The 16,493-nt window shown below is 50.0% G+C and overlaps 8 protein-coding genes across 8 annotated transcripts; 6 read left to right on the top strand and 2 right to left on the bottom strand.

Moving 5' to 3' along the window:
• Positions 1-288: 288 nt before the first annotated feature.
• N7532_006125 (E3 ubiquitin-protein ligase RNF103) lies at positions 289-1,680 on the top strand (the record flags this gene model as incomplete). Its single annotated transcript, XM_056618619.1, has 2 exons — positions 289-431; positions 537-1,680. The coding sequence occupies 2 exons, from the start codon at positions 289-291 to the stop codon at positions 1,678-1,680; spliced, it is 1,287 nt and encodes a 428-aa protein (XP_056474778.1).
• Positions 1,681-2,320: 640 nt separating this feature from the next.
• N7532_006124 (DUF3844 domain-containing protein) lies at positions 2,321-3,724 on the bottom strand (the record flags this gene model as incomplete). Its single annotated transcript, XM_056618618.1, has 4 exons — positions 2,321-2,929; positions 2,994-3,137; positions 3,197-3,327; positions 3,394-3,724. 4 exons carry the CDS (start codon positions 3,722-3,724, stop codon positions 2,321-2,323), a joined length of 1,215 nt encoding a protein of 404 aa, XP_056474777.1.
• Positions 3,725-4,047: 323 nt separating this feature from the next.
• On the top strand, positions 4,048-5,653 carry N7532_006123 (uncharacterized protein; the record flags this gene model as incomplete). The annotated part of the gene is made up of 3 exons (XM_056618617.1): positions 4,048-4,169; positions 4,472-4,975; positions 5,026-5,653. 3 exons carry the CDS (start codon positions 4,048-4,050, stop codon positions 5,651-5,653), a joined length of 1,254 nt encoding a protein of 417 aa, XP_056474776.1.
• Positions 5,654-6,160: 507 nt separating this feature from the next.
• Positions 6,161-6,990, top strand: N7532_006122 (DsbA family protein; the record flags this gene model as incomplete). The annotated part of the gene is made up of 6 exons (XM_056618616.1): positions 6,161-6,239; positions 6,292-6,311; positions 6,367-6,585; positions 6,614-6,763; positions 6,815-6,862; positions 6,913-6,990. The coding sequence occupies 6 exons, from the start codon at positions 6,161-6,163 to the stop codon at positions 6,988-6,990; spliced, it is 594 nt and encodes a 197-aa protein (XP_056474775.1).
• Positions 6,991-7,277: 287 nt separating this feature from the next.
• On the bottom strand, positions 7,278-7,795 carry N7532_006121 (cyclin-dependent protein kinase regulatory subunit CKS1; the record flags this gene model as incomplete). Its single annotated transcript, XM_056618615.1, has 4 exons — positions 7,278-7,314; positions 7,376-7,434; positions 7,495-7,639; positions 7,692-7,795. The coding sequence occupies 4 exons, from the start codon at positions 7,793-7,795 to the stop codon at positions 7,278-7,280; spliced, it is 345 nt and encodes a 114-aa protein (XP_056474774.1).
• Positions 7,796-10,596: 2,801 nt separating this feature from the next.
• On the top strand, positions 10,597-12,620 carry N7532_006120 (bromodomain-containing protein; the record flags this gene model as incomplete). Its single annotated transcript, XM_056618614.1, has 6 exons — positions 10,597-10,671; positions 10,933-11,099; positions 11,152-11,392; positions 11,464-12,136; positions 12,219-12,244; positions 12,297-12,620. 6 exons carry the CDS (start codon positions 10,597-10,599, stop codon positions 12,618-12,620), a joined length of 1,506 nt encoding a protein of 501 aa, XP_056474773.1.
• A 377-nt stretch (positions 12,621-12,997) lies between these two features.
• hscA (putative Hsp70 chaperone (HscA)) lies at positions 12,998-15,192 on the top strand (the record flags this gene model as incomplete). Its single annotated transcript, XM_056618613.1, has 6 exons — positions 12,998-13,043; positions 13,109-13,159; positions 13,216-13,342; positions 13,450-13,619; positions 13,669-14,862; positions 14,924-15,192. 6 exons carry the CDS (start codon positions 12,998-13,000, stop codon positions 15,190-15,192), a joined length of 1,857 nt encoding a protein of 618 aa, XP_056474772.1.
• A 393-nt stretch (positions 15,193-15,585) lies between these two features.
• Positions 15,586-16,395, top strand: N7532_006118 (ribosome-recycling factor; the record flags this gene model as incomplete). Its single annotated transcript, XM_056618612.1, has 2 exons — positions 15,586-16,029; positions 16,093-16,395. The coding sequence occupies 2 exons, from the start codon at positions 15,586-15,588 to the stop codon at positions 16,393-16,395; spliced, it is 747 nt and encodes a 248-aa protein (XP_056474771.1).
• Positions 16,396-16,493: the final 98 nt, after the last annotated feature.

Genomic DNA, 16,493 nt, shown 5'->3' with positions numbered 1-16,493 from the left:
ACCTTTGCCTTCACCCTTGACCGATTCTAGGCTTTCCTACCGTCTATTGTATCCAGACTATTGCAAATTGAACAGCCGCTCACAAACTCGCCCTGCTACGCCTTACCCTTCATCTTTCTCGAGCCTCGACGGACCCTTCAGGCGATCGTCCATACCTTGTACGCTTCGTCGAGCCCGCGCCCGGAGGAATGGTCTACGTATCAGACGGTGCATCATCCAGACATCTAGTGGGATCCGGCATTTGACGTGCGCTCCTGCGATTCCATTTCAAATTTAATTCCTTTCGAAATGGCACCGTCTACCACTACGGCTGCCAGCAGCGCCGCGACTACCACTGGAAATAGCGGGGACAGCTCAGGCTCAGGCGCGACAAGCTCGCCGCTGCTGTTTTTTGTCGCGCTTGGTTTCGGCGTAGTTTTCACCAATTTATGGTACGTTGAATCGACCACATCTCTGTTGTTGCTGAAGATGCACACTCGCGCCTTCACCTATTAGCTTTCATCAATCTCGAGTTCGAGACTGACATGATTTTTTAGGATTATTGTTGGCGTCAAATACTGTTTCCGATATAACCAGCGAAACCGCCAGCTGCGCGGCGAGGAGACGGGTGATCCGATAGATCTCGTAGCCATGCCTCGACCTCATCGACGACGTCGAGAGAAAAAGTTGATGACGATGGACGAGGTCAACGAGCGATTCCCCCTCGTGAAATACAAAGTCTGGAGATCATCTCGCGCCAACCAAGGTCTTCCAACCGAAGGTGGAATTACGGCCCCGAACAGTAGACCGCAGAGTGTGAAGGATGAAGGTGATGTTGTAACGACACCGATTGCCGTTACGACGCTCGCAAACTCGCCGTCATCCGCAGAGCACGAACAAGATGAATCCAATGCCCGTCGTGCCCCCCTTCCTGACCCATCAACTAAGCCAGCTGCAGCACATGCTGGCGAGAAGGCTTCGCCCGATTTGGCAGAGGCCTCCACGCACGAGGATAGAGATGCAGCTATTGCAGAAGACACCTGGCGGCATTCCTTGGTGAAAGAGAATATTGAGCTTGAAGAAGACGACGATGGTGATCAAATCCGGAAATCTGTTCCTTCTGAACTACTGCCAAACCCTGGTGATTCTTGCGCAATCTGCTTGGATATTATTGAGGATGATGATGATATCAGGGGATTGACTTGTGGCCACGCTTTCCATGCGTCTTGCGTCGACCCGTGGTTGACAAGTAGACGAGCCTGCTGTCCCCTATGCAAGGCTGATTACTATGTGCCCAAGCCTCGCTCTCAGGCAGCTGAAGGTGCATCCAATACTCACCGCCATGGACGTCGTGCTGTCTCGAATCGTGGCGATGTTCTTGCTCGACCCCCTAGGGCAGCTCGGCCCGGGGGTCCAACAAACCTGTTCCGAGTACCCATAACACTCCCTGGCAGACTTTTCCAATCATCACAGTCTCTGCGAGATGGCTCCCCGCGGGCAGGACCCCGCAACGGGCCAGCACATGTGGACCCAGATGCTGCACCACAACAACCACGCTGGTTGCGCTTCGTCCCGAGTCGCCTCCGTCAATCCTCATCTCAACCAGCTTCAACAAATGCACCCACATCTCCTGTTGGGGGCTCATCGGTTTTTGCTGGCACACACAGTCGTACGCCAGGGCAACTTGAAGCTGGCACGTAATGATGATTTCGTGATGTTTGCAACGGACTACTGACGTGGTCTACGATTCACTGATTTAATAAAAGAATTATAAAAAAAAAAAAACCTCTACTTTGCATGCTGGATCGACATCTGGAATGTTTGGTCAAAGCAACCGCTTCATTGTCGATGAATTTATTATGTGTAATTACTGATTTCGGTTGTGGATGTTGGGCTTATAGTGTCAGGGCCCCTGTGATTTTATATTCGCGAATCAGTCTCGTAGATACGAGCACTGTACGAAATTTGTTTTTCTCGGCGCTTGTGGTATTGGAGGATGGGAATTTTATCTGTTATCAATTTCCGAGCGATGATGACACTGACTATTAAGAACCAGAACGACCAAACCAATAATTTCGGATGCTGTGACGCAATTGCGGGATCTAGCGGTGCCATTGACTATTCAAATATCGAGTTGATTATTTCCTTGTTGATCCTTCGTAGGGTAATACATATGGTATTATGGAAAGAGTTGTCAAATCCACTTTCTTCGCACTGTCAGAAAGTGACATCAATTCTGACCCGCAAATGGATAACCAGAGAAAGCAAGTAGCAAAACTATACAAAAGCGTAGAAAAGGATATCAAACACCGAAAATTTGAGATAAAATCTTAAAGAATCTTTAGGACTGTGGTTTGGAGGTGCCCACTCCAGCCCCGATGACACTTGGCAGCTCTTCTTGGCCCATGCTAAAGAGCATGCCGACGGCACTGCCCGCCAGGATGACTACCAAAACAGTAACACCGGCGATGAGGAAGAAAGGAGAGCTGATATCTTCCTTCTGACATGCTACTCCACCCCACTGTATCTTCTTGGTAGAGCCATCACTCTTTTTCACTACAGTCTGTCGGCATCGGCAGGCGTAGCAATTCCCGGTAGCTCCCTCGCTACCAGACCCGTACTTCAAAAAGCAGGATCCATGCCCGGAGCAGTCATTTGTTGCTTCGGCACAAGAGGAGTTAGAGGCGTGGCATACGGGTGCAAGGTTTAAAGATAGCGAGAGACTCTGCGCCGATCTCTCAACCAAAGGCCTCGTGTTCGAATCGGAAACTGAGTGGCGAGATCGGTTCTCTAGGGTGCGTCGTAGTGTTCGGGTGGAGCCCTGAGAATGATCGATAGCAGGGACAAGTACAACAGTAATCTCCGTGTTGATGGACTTGGCTCTCTTGTCCAGGCTTTGGAAGGTAGACTGCAGGTACTTGGTAAGGAGTGCATTCTCGCGCGAGGTCGCCTGCGATAATCAATGTTAGGAAATATAAAGTTTTACCTGGAGAGCCAGCCATAATGATTCATACCTTGATCACCAATCTCGAAACAGACAATCGTGTATCATCGCTCATGGATGTTTCCATCGAATCCACCAGGTCAATTATGTCACGGTTCAACAAGCCACGGCCATGAGAAAGAACAGGGTCGTTCGCAAGACACTCTTGAATAGACTAGGGCTTCTTTGTTAGTAGGTGCATCATTGATGAATTGGAGAGTAAGAATATGATACCGGTGAGTTCTGTGACTTGTGATACAGGCAATGCTTTCCATTGTCGTTGTTTAGAGACGCATCGTTTGTGAAATCCGAGAAGACACCTGGAACAAATAGGCTACGAAATTGATCACTCCGTAGGCTCGAACCTAAAAAAGGAAATTAAATTAGCACGTTAGCGAATCGTCCATCTCGCGGTTTTGGAATTCACGTACCTATTTCTTGGTCCACCCCCTCCAAGAAGAGAATGCTTCTACTAGAGCCATCCTGATCAGTAAGCCCCCCAAAAAGTGAGGATTGGCCACCTGCAAAGTGATTGAGACGATCCACGGTATCTGTTTCAGCTTCCCCGAGCATTGACTCCAAGGGTGACTTCATGCGAAGCTCCAAAATCAGACGAGCAACATCTTCCGACACGGTTTGTTGACCAGGGATTTTGTCTGCGAGGTGGTTTCGATCGTGGAACGTGAATATCGAAGTCTCAAAGGCGTTCGTGCCCAGTGCACCCGTGGCCGCAGCAGCCAGCAGCGTGGAGGCCCAGCGCATTTCTGATAGATTCAAGGGACAAAGGCTTAGGCGAGGGCGGTAGTTGTGTATATGACCATGCGAAAGGTTCCCCAGGTGTGTTTGGCTGGGCAAGAGATCCGTGGGATGGCCGAGTGCTTTGGGCGGGGGAAGGCGACGGAGACAGCACCAGAGTACAACGTAGCTCTCCCTGATGGGGACTCGGGACGACTCCGACGCGGTCATACATCACGTGGCTGCCGGTCCCGCGAGCCACTCCTTCTCTTTCCCTCGTTTGTTCCCTTCGTCGTCAATACCCTGCGGCGCTTCTTCTGGTCAAAAATCCCCCAGGCGGGCCTTTCCAAATGATTCGGCTCAGGCATTTACTTCGAAGTCGAGTCCGTCCGTCCCTCCTCAACACCGGGCCTCAAACCATCACTGCACCACCAACTGTCCGACGTGTAAGATTTCGACGACCTTGGCTGAGGTGAGTACATATTGTTTACCGGGCACGAGATACTAGGTTCTCAAGAACCAGCAAGCGGAAGAACTTGGCTCTCCGTTTGTCTTTGTCTGTACCGATCTGGCATTTCCTTGGCCCCACCTGTCGCATATATTCAATCGCCCAGATCCAAGTGCACTCGCGTTGGTAACGTCGCGCGAAGGGGATTCAGTCATCGTGAACCCCTGCCTCCTATCTGAATAGCGGCTGAGAATTTATTCGACTGTCTTTTTTTGTTTCAACCTTTTTTTTCCCCTTCGTTCGTCGCTAATCGATCCTTGTACCAGATCTTTCATCGGCAAATTCCTACTTTACGGGGCCGCCTTTCATATCTGGAGCTCTTTCGTGCTGATTCGGTTCGACGATGATACTACTGATGATGATGAGTCACCCCGTGAGGCCATAAATACTGCAGAGGACAACTCAAACCAGCCCCTCCATCGGAATGAGACGGGACAGGACGATGAGGAGAAGGATGATGATCCCTTGTTCATCCCTCTCTCTTGGTCTCGGGTGCAGGAGGGTGAACTTTACTCTGCTTCGGATCCTGAATGGCAAGAGTTCGTGAAAATATCGAAGGACCGGAAGCAACTTCAGAAGCTACGAGGTAATTTCTATACCTTCCCACTTGTCTGGGCAAAGCTAATCGTTCCAGATGAACTTGCCTCGATCGCCCTCCAGAACGCCTCGAGCCAAATGTCACAGATTCTTGGAGGTCCACTTTCATTGACTGGTTTCTGGCTAGTGCATCAATTTCCACACCGTGCGCCTCCGGGCTACGTGCGATCCGGGTACGTATTCCAGGTCTAATTGTCCATGTACTTGTACTGACTTAGTATAGGCTGGAATTCACTGATAATGGGACATCATGGGTGACGAAGACTATGGACCCCGATATGGGCGATAGGCTGCAGACTTTCATGAAACCAGTACATGTGGCTCTCGCAATAAAGGACGCCTATTTCGTCTTGCTTAAGAGGCAGCTGGATCGCCTCAGGAACCCCAATGGGCAACCAGATGCTGTGGAACTATTGAATGGGAAATATATTCTGTCCAGTCATGAGAGAACCAATCCGATGAGTACTCATGAACAACCCAAGCTACAACCGGATGTGTCCGATGATCCACTGGAAACCATGTCATCTAGCGATGACCCAGAGCTCCATCCATCATCTATCATATCATCACTACAACGGCTTCCTTTGCCCGACCTTGGCCCTGGATCCGATCTACACTTGGCATCGATAGCGTTCAAGTTGCGCTTGCACGAACACCGAGCTCAATCCCCACGAACCCCATGTCGAGGTTCATTCTTCATTTCTGGTCCGGTTGGCATCAAGGGGCCAAACGGGTTTTGCAGATTTGAAGTCAGGGGGGAATACGACCCAGCGAAGCCCGGGTGGAGAACAGTGGATATGAAACTCAAGGATTTAAATCTCCGCAGGCAAGCACCACTCGGGCGGCCGTGAGATGTGCACGCAACTTCACCCTCAAGGCTACTCTGCTCGCATGCACGTGCCATGGACTGCACACAAAAGTTGAATTTAGCTAGGAATACCCCTTATACCCATTTCATATAAATTCTTTTCCAACATGTTGATCCAGTTGAACCCTCGGTGGACTTGGGCTAGTCTACAGGTGTTACTCCAGTCATGGAGGTTTCGTGCTTTCCTTGATGTACTTGAAGGATGACGCCGGCTAAACATTTCCGTGATACGTAGAATCTGTGAAGGAAACATTCTCCGTGCATCACCTGGTCACATGAGGATGTTGTATTTAGAGGTAATATGCTCCAGTAGGACTATCTACCTCTCCAGCTTGCACCCGCAGTGGGCATTGGTACATCATGTAGTCCACCTCGGCGGTGAGAGATGTCAACGCTCTCCACTGGCGGGGTAAAAGGAATGACGACAATGTCCCGCATGACTTGGCTTCCGCAACTTAACTACCGATCCAGATCATTTACAATCATCAACATGGCCGTTGCTCCCAAATTTGCCGGAATCAAGCTCTCTGAGAGCAAGTCCGAAGAGGCGCAGCATACTCTAGAACTATGTTCGTATATTATTCAGTGAACCCTTGTGAAGTCCAAGTTGACGCAGCCTAGATCTCGATTATGTGTGCCCGGTTTGTTTTTCCATAGCACATTGTTCGTTCCGATTGTCCTAATGGGGCTTCCCAGTTCTCGGCAAAGATGTTCAATACATTTTATACGCTGGGTCCTATGATTACACAAAAGTACAGCTCTCGACTGCGAGTGATATTCCGCCAGCATATCCAGCCGTGGCACCCGTCTTCCACACTTACCCATGAAGCCGGCGCGGCTGTCCTTCGCCTAGCGCCAGAGAAATTCTGGGACTTTAGTGGCGCACTATTCAAACGCCAGGCCGAATTTTTCGACGTGAGCGTTGTAAACGAAACGTAACCAGACATACAAGCGACTCGCTCAGGTTGCAGGGTCTGTTGGCGTGGACGAAAGGAAGGTGCTGGATCTTCTGACGATCCCCGAAGCCTCGGGGGCGGATGGACAATTGAATGCAGGAAACCAGGTCACCAATGACATTAAATGGATCGTGAAGGTAAATTGTGTAATTCCTTTCGTCGTCAGCAGGCCCTCTAACATCAACCAGACGGACCGAGTGGTAGGAGTTCATGTGTCGCCAACTGTATACTTCGATGTGAGTGCATTCAACAAGGGAATGATTCGAAAAGTTGACATGAAGCACAGGGAGCGGAAGAACGTGGGATCAGCAGTAGTTTCAGTGCTGCACAGTGGGAGGAATGGCTGGCAAAGAACGTGATGTGATTGCCCGGAAACTGACAGGCGCAACTATGCTACCCTGGTTGACTTAGCTTTATCTTTTCGCACAAACACAGTCCGTACCAGTCGGTAGCGACAAATGAAGAGTAAAACGAATCGTATCTCATTCTAGAACTTCCGTTACGAAGCTGACGTTGGCCCTAGAGAACATACAGGCTATGCATGTCCATGCGATAGTAAGAACACAAAAAGAACCCAGATCTTGAATGTCTGGGGGGGGGGGGCGGAGACGAATGGATATCAATGTGCAAAAACATCAACTAGTAGTGAGTTTATTGCGCCAGAGGAGGCTGGTAGTTGAGGGGACGCCTAGATCACACATTCATTAGCAGGGGAGTAAAGGGAAGAGGTTGGATTCAATAGCACTGACTTGAATAGCAGGATATGAGGCTCCGGTTCGTGCACCTCATAGTGCTCCCAGCCCAGACTCTGAGGACACCATAGTTAGTACATTTGACTCCCAGTTGATATTGTCACAGCGAAATATACCTGTGTGATGCCCAGCGCTCGCCATTCTTCCTCCCACAGGAGCTTCAATGTTCCCTTCGCACTGTCAAAGTAATCTTGGGGGATCTTCTTCAGCATGTTCTTCGGCAGCTGCACGTGGCGATACTCGAATTTGTCGTCGGAATACCTGCAGACTACTCAGCTCAATTCGTCAAACTGCCGAGGCGTCAATCTCATACCTTGCCGAGTAGTGAATGGAATCTATGAACTCATCCAGCCGCTCGCGCTCCGACTCTAGCAAGAGGCGCGGTTTCTTGTTTCTTCTGGTGGGATCGATGTCCATTGGAACGGGTGTTGGGGAGGGAGACGGTCGGGTTCTTGGTGTGGGTGTGCTGGTAGTTGGAACAGAGCTTCCGGGAATCTGCTAGTCGCCGGTGGCAGAAACCGATCTGGAATTTGCGAATCGCCAGGCAGTGATGGGGGCCACCCCCTGTAGCAGTCGGTGGTATTGTGGAAATGAGTGGGGGTACCGATTGAACGTTTCGCGTGTGGAGGGCGAAGCGGGGAGTGAAGGTTAAGGTCGAGGGGTTCGTGTTTTGCAGAGCGGTTTGTTTTGCGGAAAATGGAGGGGTGGTGTGGAGGTGCCTGAGGTGTCGGCGCGGTTGGGATTCTGTCCCAGTTACTTCCCATGGCGCAGCTGAGGATCCCGGGCCTGTTGAAAGGAAGCCAGCTGGAAGCACAATTGATTTATAAGAATGACATCGCCATTATGGTGAAGCTCTGACGATATTGTTGGGACATGGTAGCATGAGTTGCTGCCGATTTACGTGATATATTGGGACTTCCAAAAATTGCATACATTACATGTATATATATGTGTACAATGTACGGTAAGTACCAGGCATGTAGGTACAACAGCCAACCCACCACTCTGAAGCAGATATTCACACCATAGCGCGACACCTATTGATATGTTCGGAAATTCCACATCACCCAAATCAAAGTCCATCTACCACCTTAGCTGCCCAAGCAAGCGTTGAATGCCACTAATAACGTGATAACGTATTGCCCGAGCGACCGAATTGACCGAGCGACCCCACCAAAAATCAAAAAACCTTCAATTTTTCACCACGACTAATACCACAAAAATAACTCAAATTTTGTTATTTAATACGTGTAGGGCATTTAACATAAGTATGGCCTTTAATCCCACATCCAGAGCAGGTGACCTGCCGCCTAACCATAGGCATGGAAGGTAAAGCAGGTTCTGCAGGTGGTTCTCCAGGTACATCTAGCAAAGATATATCTTCACTATCACCATCATCCTCAACAACCACATCATCCTGACCATCCTCCCGACTCCCGAAAATGCCCCTCTGGCTAGTAAACTTATGCTTGATTGCTCGTTTTTTGATCTGTTTCTTATTAGAAGCCTCCAATTGGTCGCAGCGATTCTGAAGAAAAATATGATGATGGACCACTTTTATGGTCATTTCATAGTTCCTCTCAATCTCCCGTTTGGTTGGTGAAGAAAGGATTGAAGAAGAAGATTCTAGACCTTTTTTGATCCGAGATTGCGATTTTGAGAATTTTGAGAGAGTCCAGAGAGTATTTGGATCACTATCACTGCCAGAAGAGGGTGGTCGTGTAGGAAGGATCTCAAGAGGAGGAAGTTCATCCAGGCATACATTAAGCTTTTCCAAGACTCTATTAGCATCAAATGGTGCTAATCCAGTAGCAGAAAAGCTATTCTGGATATTAGAGGTCTTAAAAGCTCCCTTTCTTGCATCTGCAATCAATTCAAGGAAATCTTCCTTATCAATAGAATTGACTCCATTCCGCATCATGGTTGAAACCGCTCCTCCATAAAGCCTCTTCAAAACCGAAAAACAACCCACATCTAAAGGTTGTAAAAGATGAGAAGCATGAGGAGGCATACAGATCGCGATGATATCATTTTCTTCACAAATTCGATCAAATTCAGGGGTTAAATGACTCCCATGACCATCAAGGACTAAGAGGCAGTATTTTCCCACTCTTTTCCCAATATTTGGGATAAAATGAGATTTCAACCACCATAAACCAATTTCATTGGTAGTCCAGCCATTTTTGCTCACAGTCAGACGAGATCCAGGTTGATTTGAATCAAGGGGGATGCGTAGATGTTCAGGAAAGAATTTCCCCTTAAAAACGAAGAGTGGAGGATGGACACTTCCATCAGCTCTAATACACTCAATTGAAGTCACCCACTCGCGATTTCCAGCTTGTAAGAGAGCTCTTTTTCCATGGTATTCGGCTGAGGTAATAATCCTTTGTGTGGTACCAACTCCCATAGCAAAACCAGACTCATCAAAGTTGAAAATATCATCCGAAGTGATACCCCACTTTTCAACGGTATTTTGGACCAAATCAAACCATGGTTTGATAATTCGAGGGTCCTCTGAAAGAGCCCTCTGATAGTCGTATTTTCGAGATAATCGTGTGGACAAATTTGGATGTCGTTTGACAAAGTGAGATGCCCAATCTCTACCAACAGTAGAGGGGTTGTTTTTTGGGCATGAAGGAGTAAATTGGCCATATCTCTCAACATAGGCAGTGTAAGAGCAGCACCTCTGGTATCCATATCCAATAGCCATTTTTCAATCGATTGCTCTTCAATTTCAGAGAAAATAAAGCGATTGTGTCGTTTTTCAGAAGCAGCTTCACGCCCATTAAGGCGGGCCTTCAAAGTTGAGACTGGTAAATCAAAAGACCGCGCAGCAGCTGCAGCAGAGGGATATTTACCATCTTTTATAGCTTTAATAGCTAATAAAAGACGGCCCTCCTGCTCTATTAATTTTCTTTTTCGATCAGACCGTTGGGGGGCATGATTATTGTGGTAAACAAGATATGTTATTTTTTGAGATGGGTTTTTAGTGGGGCCGCTCGGTCAATTCGGTCGCTCGGGCAATACGTTATCACGTTAGTTGCTGATACCACTTACCTAAGGCGGCGGCGGGTGGGCCTCCGGGGCAGATCGCCACGCGCGCACGCGTCTGCTGCATCCGCACCCGTCGAGGTATAAACCCTCATGCGTCCTTGTCGACCCAGTTAGTTGGCACTTACTCTTAACAAGACCCTGTGCCCCAGGTATCTGATGTCAACATGAGCACCAAGCGCCGTGTGACTGGAGCTGGCCCCCCGGAAGTGGCTCGCGGTCAAAAGCGTCGGAAAGTGTCTGTAAGTCGTTGCGTGCTGTTTGTGCTTAGTCGATTGTTTGCGATTACCGAGAGCGACCCCACGCGAGCGTACCTCCCAGGCATATAGGCTGTGATGTCTCATCCTTGAAGGACGATGCTGGTGCCTGCGTATGCGACGCGTGACTCCGGTTCACGACAAAACGAGCAGATCGACGAGCTCTGCCCGTCACAAACCCGTCCTCCCATCCATATTGACACCGCATCTCGTGTCGCGTTGCTAATAGCCTGGGACTTCTACTAGGATGACAACCTTGCGAACCAAGAGAACTCCCCGCCGGCAGATGAGGTGGAGGAAAATGGCAGCTCCGACCCCCATGACGGAAGCCCCGAGGCGGATTTTGAAGGCGACAACATCCAAACTGCCCAGGACAAGATCATGTCGGAGCTTCTAAAACTAAAGGATTCCGAGTGAGTGTCGCGGGATAAAATGCGAGAGATTGTGAAATGCTGACTTCCAAAGTGGCGAAGAAGTTGCTTACCCTTTCATTGGAAAGCCGGATCGCAATCTCTATCGGGACTATTATGAGATCATTCAGCATCCAGTATCGCTGCGAAGCATTCAACAGAAGGTGCGCGGCACCGAGAGCCGTCGAAAGCCGTCGAAAACTACCGCGTTCCCGACCTGGGAATCCTTTGAAGATGAAGTCAGCTATATCTGGCGCAACGCAAGAGAGTACAACGAGGACGATAGCGATATTGTTGTTCTGGCGGGGATCCTGGAGGCAAGTCCTGCCCCTGTCGAAGTCTGTCTTCAGCGCTAACATCAAACCAGGAGTATTTCAACCGGCGACTGGCCGAAGCGAAAAAGCTAGTACCGGATTCCAGCCAGGTAGATGGTGACCCTGAAATGCCTCGTATAAAATTGAAGATGAGCGCAAGGGATTCAGAGCAGGTGGCGCAAAGGTTAACATTGAAGATGTCTGGGCAGGCATCTGAGACACCCACCAAAGATGGGCCGTCAACAAGTGTTGCAGTTGATAACGAGTCACTGAAACGACAACAAGAGCTCGTGAGAACTGGATCGATGAGTCAGGATGCAGATACGTCCTGCATGTCTCCTCGGACACGATATCTTCGGCGACTCGGCAGCCCCAGATCTAGTGCGGCCACCACACCATCTGCCCCGGAGCAATCGTACGGAGCGCTCATGAATGGGCGAGAGGTCTCCAGAGCAATTAAAGACGAGTCTTCCATGGCCCCGTCCCAGAGTGCAGAGCTGCGTTCTTCCCATGGTCTCCATGGCGTTCCCCTTGAGTCAACTAGCTGGACTCAGTACGATGGTATGGCAGATTCTCTCCCTCTCTCGCTCGTGTTTCACTTCATCGCCGCAGAACTATCTTCCCCGCAATCCATGCTGACACATGCAATCTCAACCCCAGCATCAATTCATCAAACAACCGATGCGTCGTCACCTATGGATTCTCTCCTTAGGCGACCGGGTCAAGGTGAGTCTTGGTGATCTCGACCCTGAGTGATGACCCTCAGGTAGTTAAGAGGGACAAGATCGATGGCTGATCACGTTTATAGATGCAGCTTCTGCCCTGATCCGCAATGTACGAATCCTGACTCACCCGTCCCTGTCCCTGCAACAGGATCTTTGCCTAGATATCCCCCCCCTCGGCGACCGTTTGTCAACAGACGATCACGATCAGTCTTCCATCCTCGCATCACGTGTTGACCATCAAGCCTATACTAGCGGCTAGCACACCCCAAAAACAAACGAAGATTGTTGCCCTGACGGGCACCCATCGACTTCAGCCATCTGGGGATGTGTCTGCGCTGGCGTATGACATCCAACTCCACCCGGGCACCACGAAGGTTGACCTTGAAGCCATTGCTGGCCCGCCAAGAGGTGTTCCTAAAACCGGTACCCCGGGCTCAGATGTTGACTATGAACGAGTTACTATCCTTTTCAATCTGCTGCGATGATGCCAGGTGTATACGTTGGGTCTTTTTATTTTCAGTTTTCCTTTATTTTTATTTTTTATTTTTTGATACGCTGGGTATGGAGAGTTAGGCGATGGAATGGTGGGAAGGGAGCTGAGACGATAGTATCAGTTAGGCCCTCATCCAATCTATGTATCTATGTTTCATATATCATATCATTTTAATCTTGCTCTTGGAGCTTTCTGCGGAGTTTACCCACAGCCTCGGGACCGCACAACCGTTCCCACTGCACTCCCCGACAACACGTGACTTACCGCGCCCGAAGAATTTTCTGCCCTGGATAAAAAATTATTTTCTCGAGTCACCAACCCCTCCTTCCACCATTTCCCACTCTCTCAATTCCACCACATACTTTCACAATGGCCGACCTTCCGGTTTATGATGGTGCGATCGGTATCGATCTCGGTATGTTTCTTATTCAATCCCCCCAAACCAGGAATATTTACTGATCTTTTCTTTTTTGTGTGCAGGTACCACCTACTCTTGCGTTGCCAACTATGAGGGCACCAACGTCGAGATCAGTGCGTCTACTACATATTGAGACGGCCTCCCTTGCACCAAACTAATTTTCACTCAGTCGCCAACGACCAGGGTAGCTACACCACTCCCTCTTTCGTTTCCTTCACCGACAAGGAGCGTCTGATCGGTGAGGCCGCCAAGAACGCCGCCGCTATGAACCCGAAGAACACCATCTTCGATATCAAGTGAGTTTTGTGGAGTTATTGCGAGATGTCTTCGGTCTCTCTTCTCAGACAGCGAATGGGGCCCGAGGGAATTCGAGAAGGAAATTTCTAACTCGAGTTAAAAACAGGCGTCTGATTGGTCGCCGTTTCGATGACCCTATCGTCAAGAAGGACGTTGAGTCGTGGCCCTTCAAGGTTGTTGACCAGGGTACTAGCCCTGCCGTCGAGGTTGAGTATCTCGGTGAGAACAAGACCTTCACTCCTCAGGAGATCTCCTCCATGGTCCTCATGAAGGCAAGTTATTATATGTCAAGTTCTCGCTCACTACAATCCCCTAACAAAGAGAGAACAGATGAAGGAAGTTGCCGAGACCAAGCTCGGCAAGAAGGTTGAGAAGGCTGTTATCACTGTTCCCGCCTACTTCAACGACAACCAGCGTCAGGCTACCAAGGATGCCGGTGCTATCGCTGGCCTGAACGTTCTGCGTATCATCAACGAGCCTACTGCTGCTGCTATTGCTTACGGTCTGGGTTCTGGCAAGTCCGACAAGGAGCGCAATGTCCTGATCTACGATCTGGGTGGTGGTACTTTCGATGTCTCTCTGCTTAACATCCAGGGTGGTGTCTTCACTGTCAAGGCTACCGCCGGTGATACTCACCTTGGTGGTCAGGACTTCGATACCAACCTGTTGGACTTCTTCAAGAAGGAATTCCAGCGCAAGACTGGCAAGGACCTCTCTGGCGACGCCCGTGCTCTCCGCCGCCTGAGAACCGCTTGCGAGCGTGCTAAGCGTACCCTGTCCAACGCTACTCAGACCACTGTCGAGATTGACTCTCTCTTCGACGGTGAGGACTTCAACTCCTCTATCACCCGTGCCCGTTTCGAGGACCTGAACGCCAAGTCATTCAACGGCACTCTGGAGCCCGTCCAGCAGGTCCTGAAGGACTCTGGTATTGAGAAGATTAAGGTCGACGAGATCGTCCTTGTCGGTGGTTCTACCCGTATTCCGCGTATCCAGAAGCTTCTGAGTGACTTCTTCGACGGCAAGAAGCTTGAGAAGAGCATCAACCCCGATGAGGCTGTTGCCTATGGTGCTGCTGTCCAGGCTGGTATCCTCTCTGGCAAGGCTACTTCTGCTGAGACCCAGGACCTCCTGCTTCTTGATGTTGTTCCCCTGTCCCTTGGTGTCGCTATGGAGGGTAACATCTTTGCCCCCGTTGTCAACCGTGGTCAGACCGTCCCCACCATCAAGAAGCGTACCTTCACCACTGTTGTCGACAACCAGACCACCGTCCAGTTCCCCGTCTACCAGGGTGAGCGTACCAACTGCGCCGACAACACCTCCCTCGGCGAGTTCACTCTGGCTCCCATCCCCCCCATGCGTGCCGGTGAGGCCGCTCTGGAGTGTGTTTTCGAGGTCGATGTCAACGGTATCCTGAAGGTCACTGCTACTGAGAAGTCCTCCGGCCGCAGCGCCAACATCACCATCTCCAACGCTGTTGGCAAGCTGTCCAGCACCGAGATCGAGCAGATGATTGATGGTAAGTCACATATTCTCGATACTTGTTTATATGATTTGCGACAAGACTGACTAGTTTCTAGATGCCAACAAGTTCAAGACCAGCGATGAGGCCTTCACCAAGAAGTTTGAGTCTCGCCAGCAGCTCGAGTCCTATATCTCCCGTGTTGAGGAGATGATCTCCGAGCCCACTATGTCGATGAAGCTCAAGCGCGGCAACAAGGAGAAGATCGAGTCTGCCCTCAGCGACGCCATGGCCCAGCTTGAGGTTGAGGACTCCACTCCTGAGGACCTCAAGAAGAAGGAGTTGGCCCTGAAGCGTCTTATGACCAAGGCTATGTCTACCCGCTAAGCGAAGAGATGGGCATAGGATCGGCCAACATATGAACCCCTTCCTCGAACTACGGAAGGTCTGCGCCGCATAGATCTTGGGGCAGTGTTGGTCCATGCTTTTTATGTTTGAAGCCGGGCACACTTGGGCGCAGTATTTTCTTTTTTTCACCCTTTTCTTTTTTTGTCTTTCAAAAAGTATGTTCTGTAGACGAAGATCTGACGTTGCAAATTTAATGTGTGACGACCTCTGCTCTGCGTGTCGTTCCGGTACCCTTAATTGTAGCTTGTGTATTGGTAAGCTCCGCCTTCTTCCCCGGTCTGGGCTTAATTTTTTCCCCTTCGGGTCTGCCGCGCAGTGACTTCTTCTCCACTTCACTCTGCTCGAACGCCTCGCCCTGTCCCTTCCTTCACAATGCTACGACACGCTGTGAGTCGATTGTCAGTTCGCGCTACTTCCCAATGCCGACCCGCCTCTTGGGGCTCACGGCCTCTTCTCGTCTCGAGCCGGTCCTTGCCCGTCGTCCATCGCAATAACTTCGCCAATTCATCGATTTTGTACAAGAAGAAAGACAAGGGGAAAAATGCAACTAGCGATTCGGAATTGCAAGGGCCCGCAACATCCCCAGAGGACCCTTTCGACCTTGCGCAGCTCCAAACAGGCATATCAACTGCTGTTACGCGATTGAAGGATGATCTTTCGAAACTTCGTGCAGGGGGGCGGTTTAACACTGCCTCCCTGGAAAGCTTGAAGGTCCAACTAGGGAAGGACAGTAGTGATTCATTCAAGCTTGGGGATCTAGCACAAGTAGTGCCTAAAGGAGGACGGATGGTGACCTTATTAGCGGCCGAGGAGGAGGTGAGTTGATTGTGCCGCTTCGGGCTCTCCGGATGAGAAGGAGGTGAATTGACGCTTTAATAGCATATCAAACCTCTCGCGTCGGCCATCGTGTCCTCAAATCTGTCTCTGACTCCTCAGCCGGACCCTTACAACCCCCTCCAGCTCAATATTCCCATCCCCCCACCGACAAAAGAATCCCGAGACCAAAACGTCAATGTCGCTAAACAGGCCTTTGAAAAAGCCGCCAACACCGTCCGCGATGCTCGGGGTGTTATGCACAAGCGGTTACAAGACATGCAAAAAAGAAGACTGCGCGGCCTGATGATGTGCGCAAGGCCCATGACCAAATGGAAAAGGCCACGGACAAGGGGCAGAAAGAAGTGAAGGATTTGTTTGATGCGGCGAAAAAGACATTGGAACAGGCTTGAAAGGTCTTTGGGCACTGGTAACATTGTAACACTAGATACAAGAGGAAAAGATGG

The sequence above is a fragment of the Penicillium argentinense genome (genome assembly GCF_028826775.1).
Source record: "Penicillium argentinense strain IBT 30761 chromosome Unknown utg000005l_segment0_segment0, whole genome shotgun sequence".
NCBI lineage: Eukaryota > Fungi > Ascomycota > Eurotiomycetes > Eurotiales > Aspergillaceae > Penicillium > Penicillium argentinense.
Note: the sequence above shows the minus strand (reverse complement) of the source record. Positions and strands in the feature narration are given on the sequence as shown.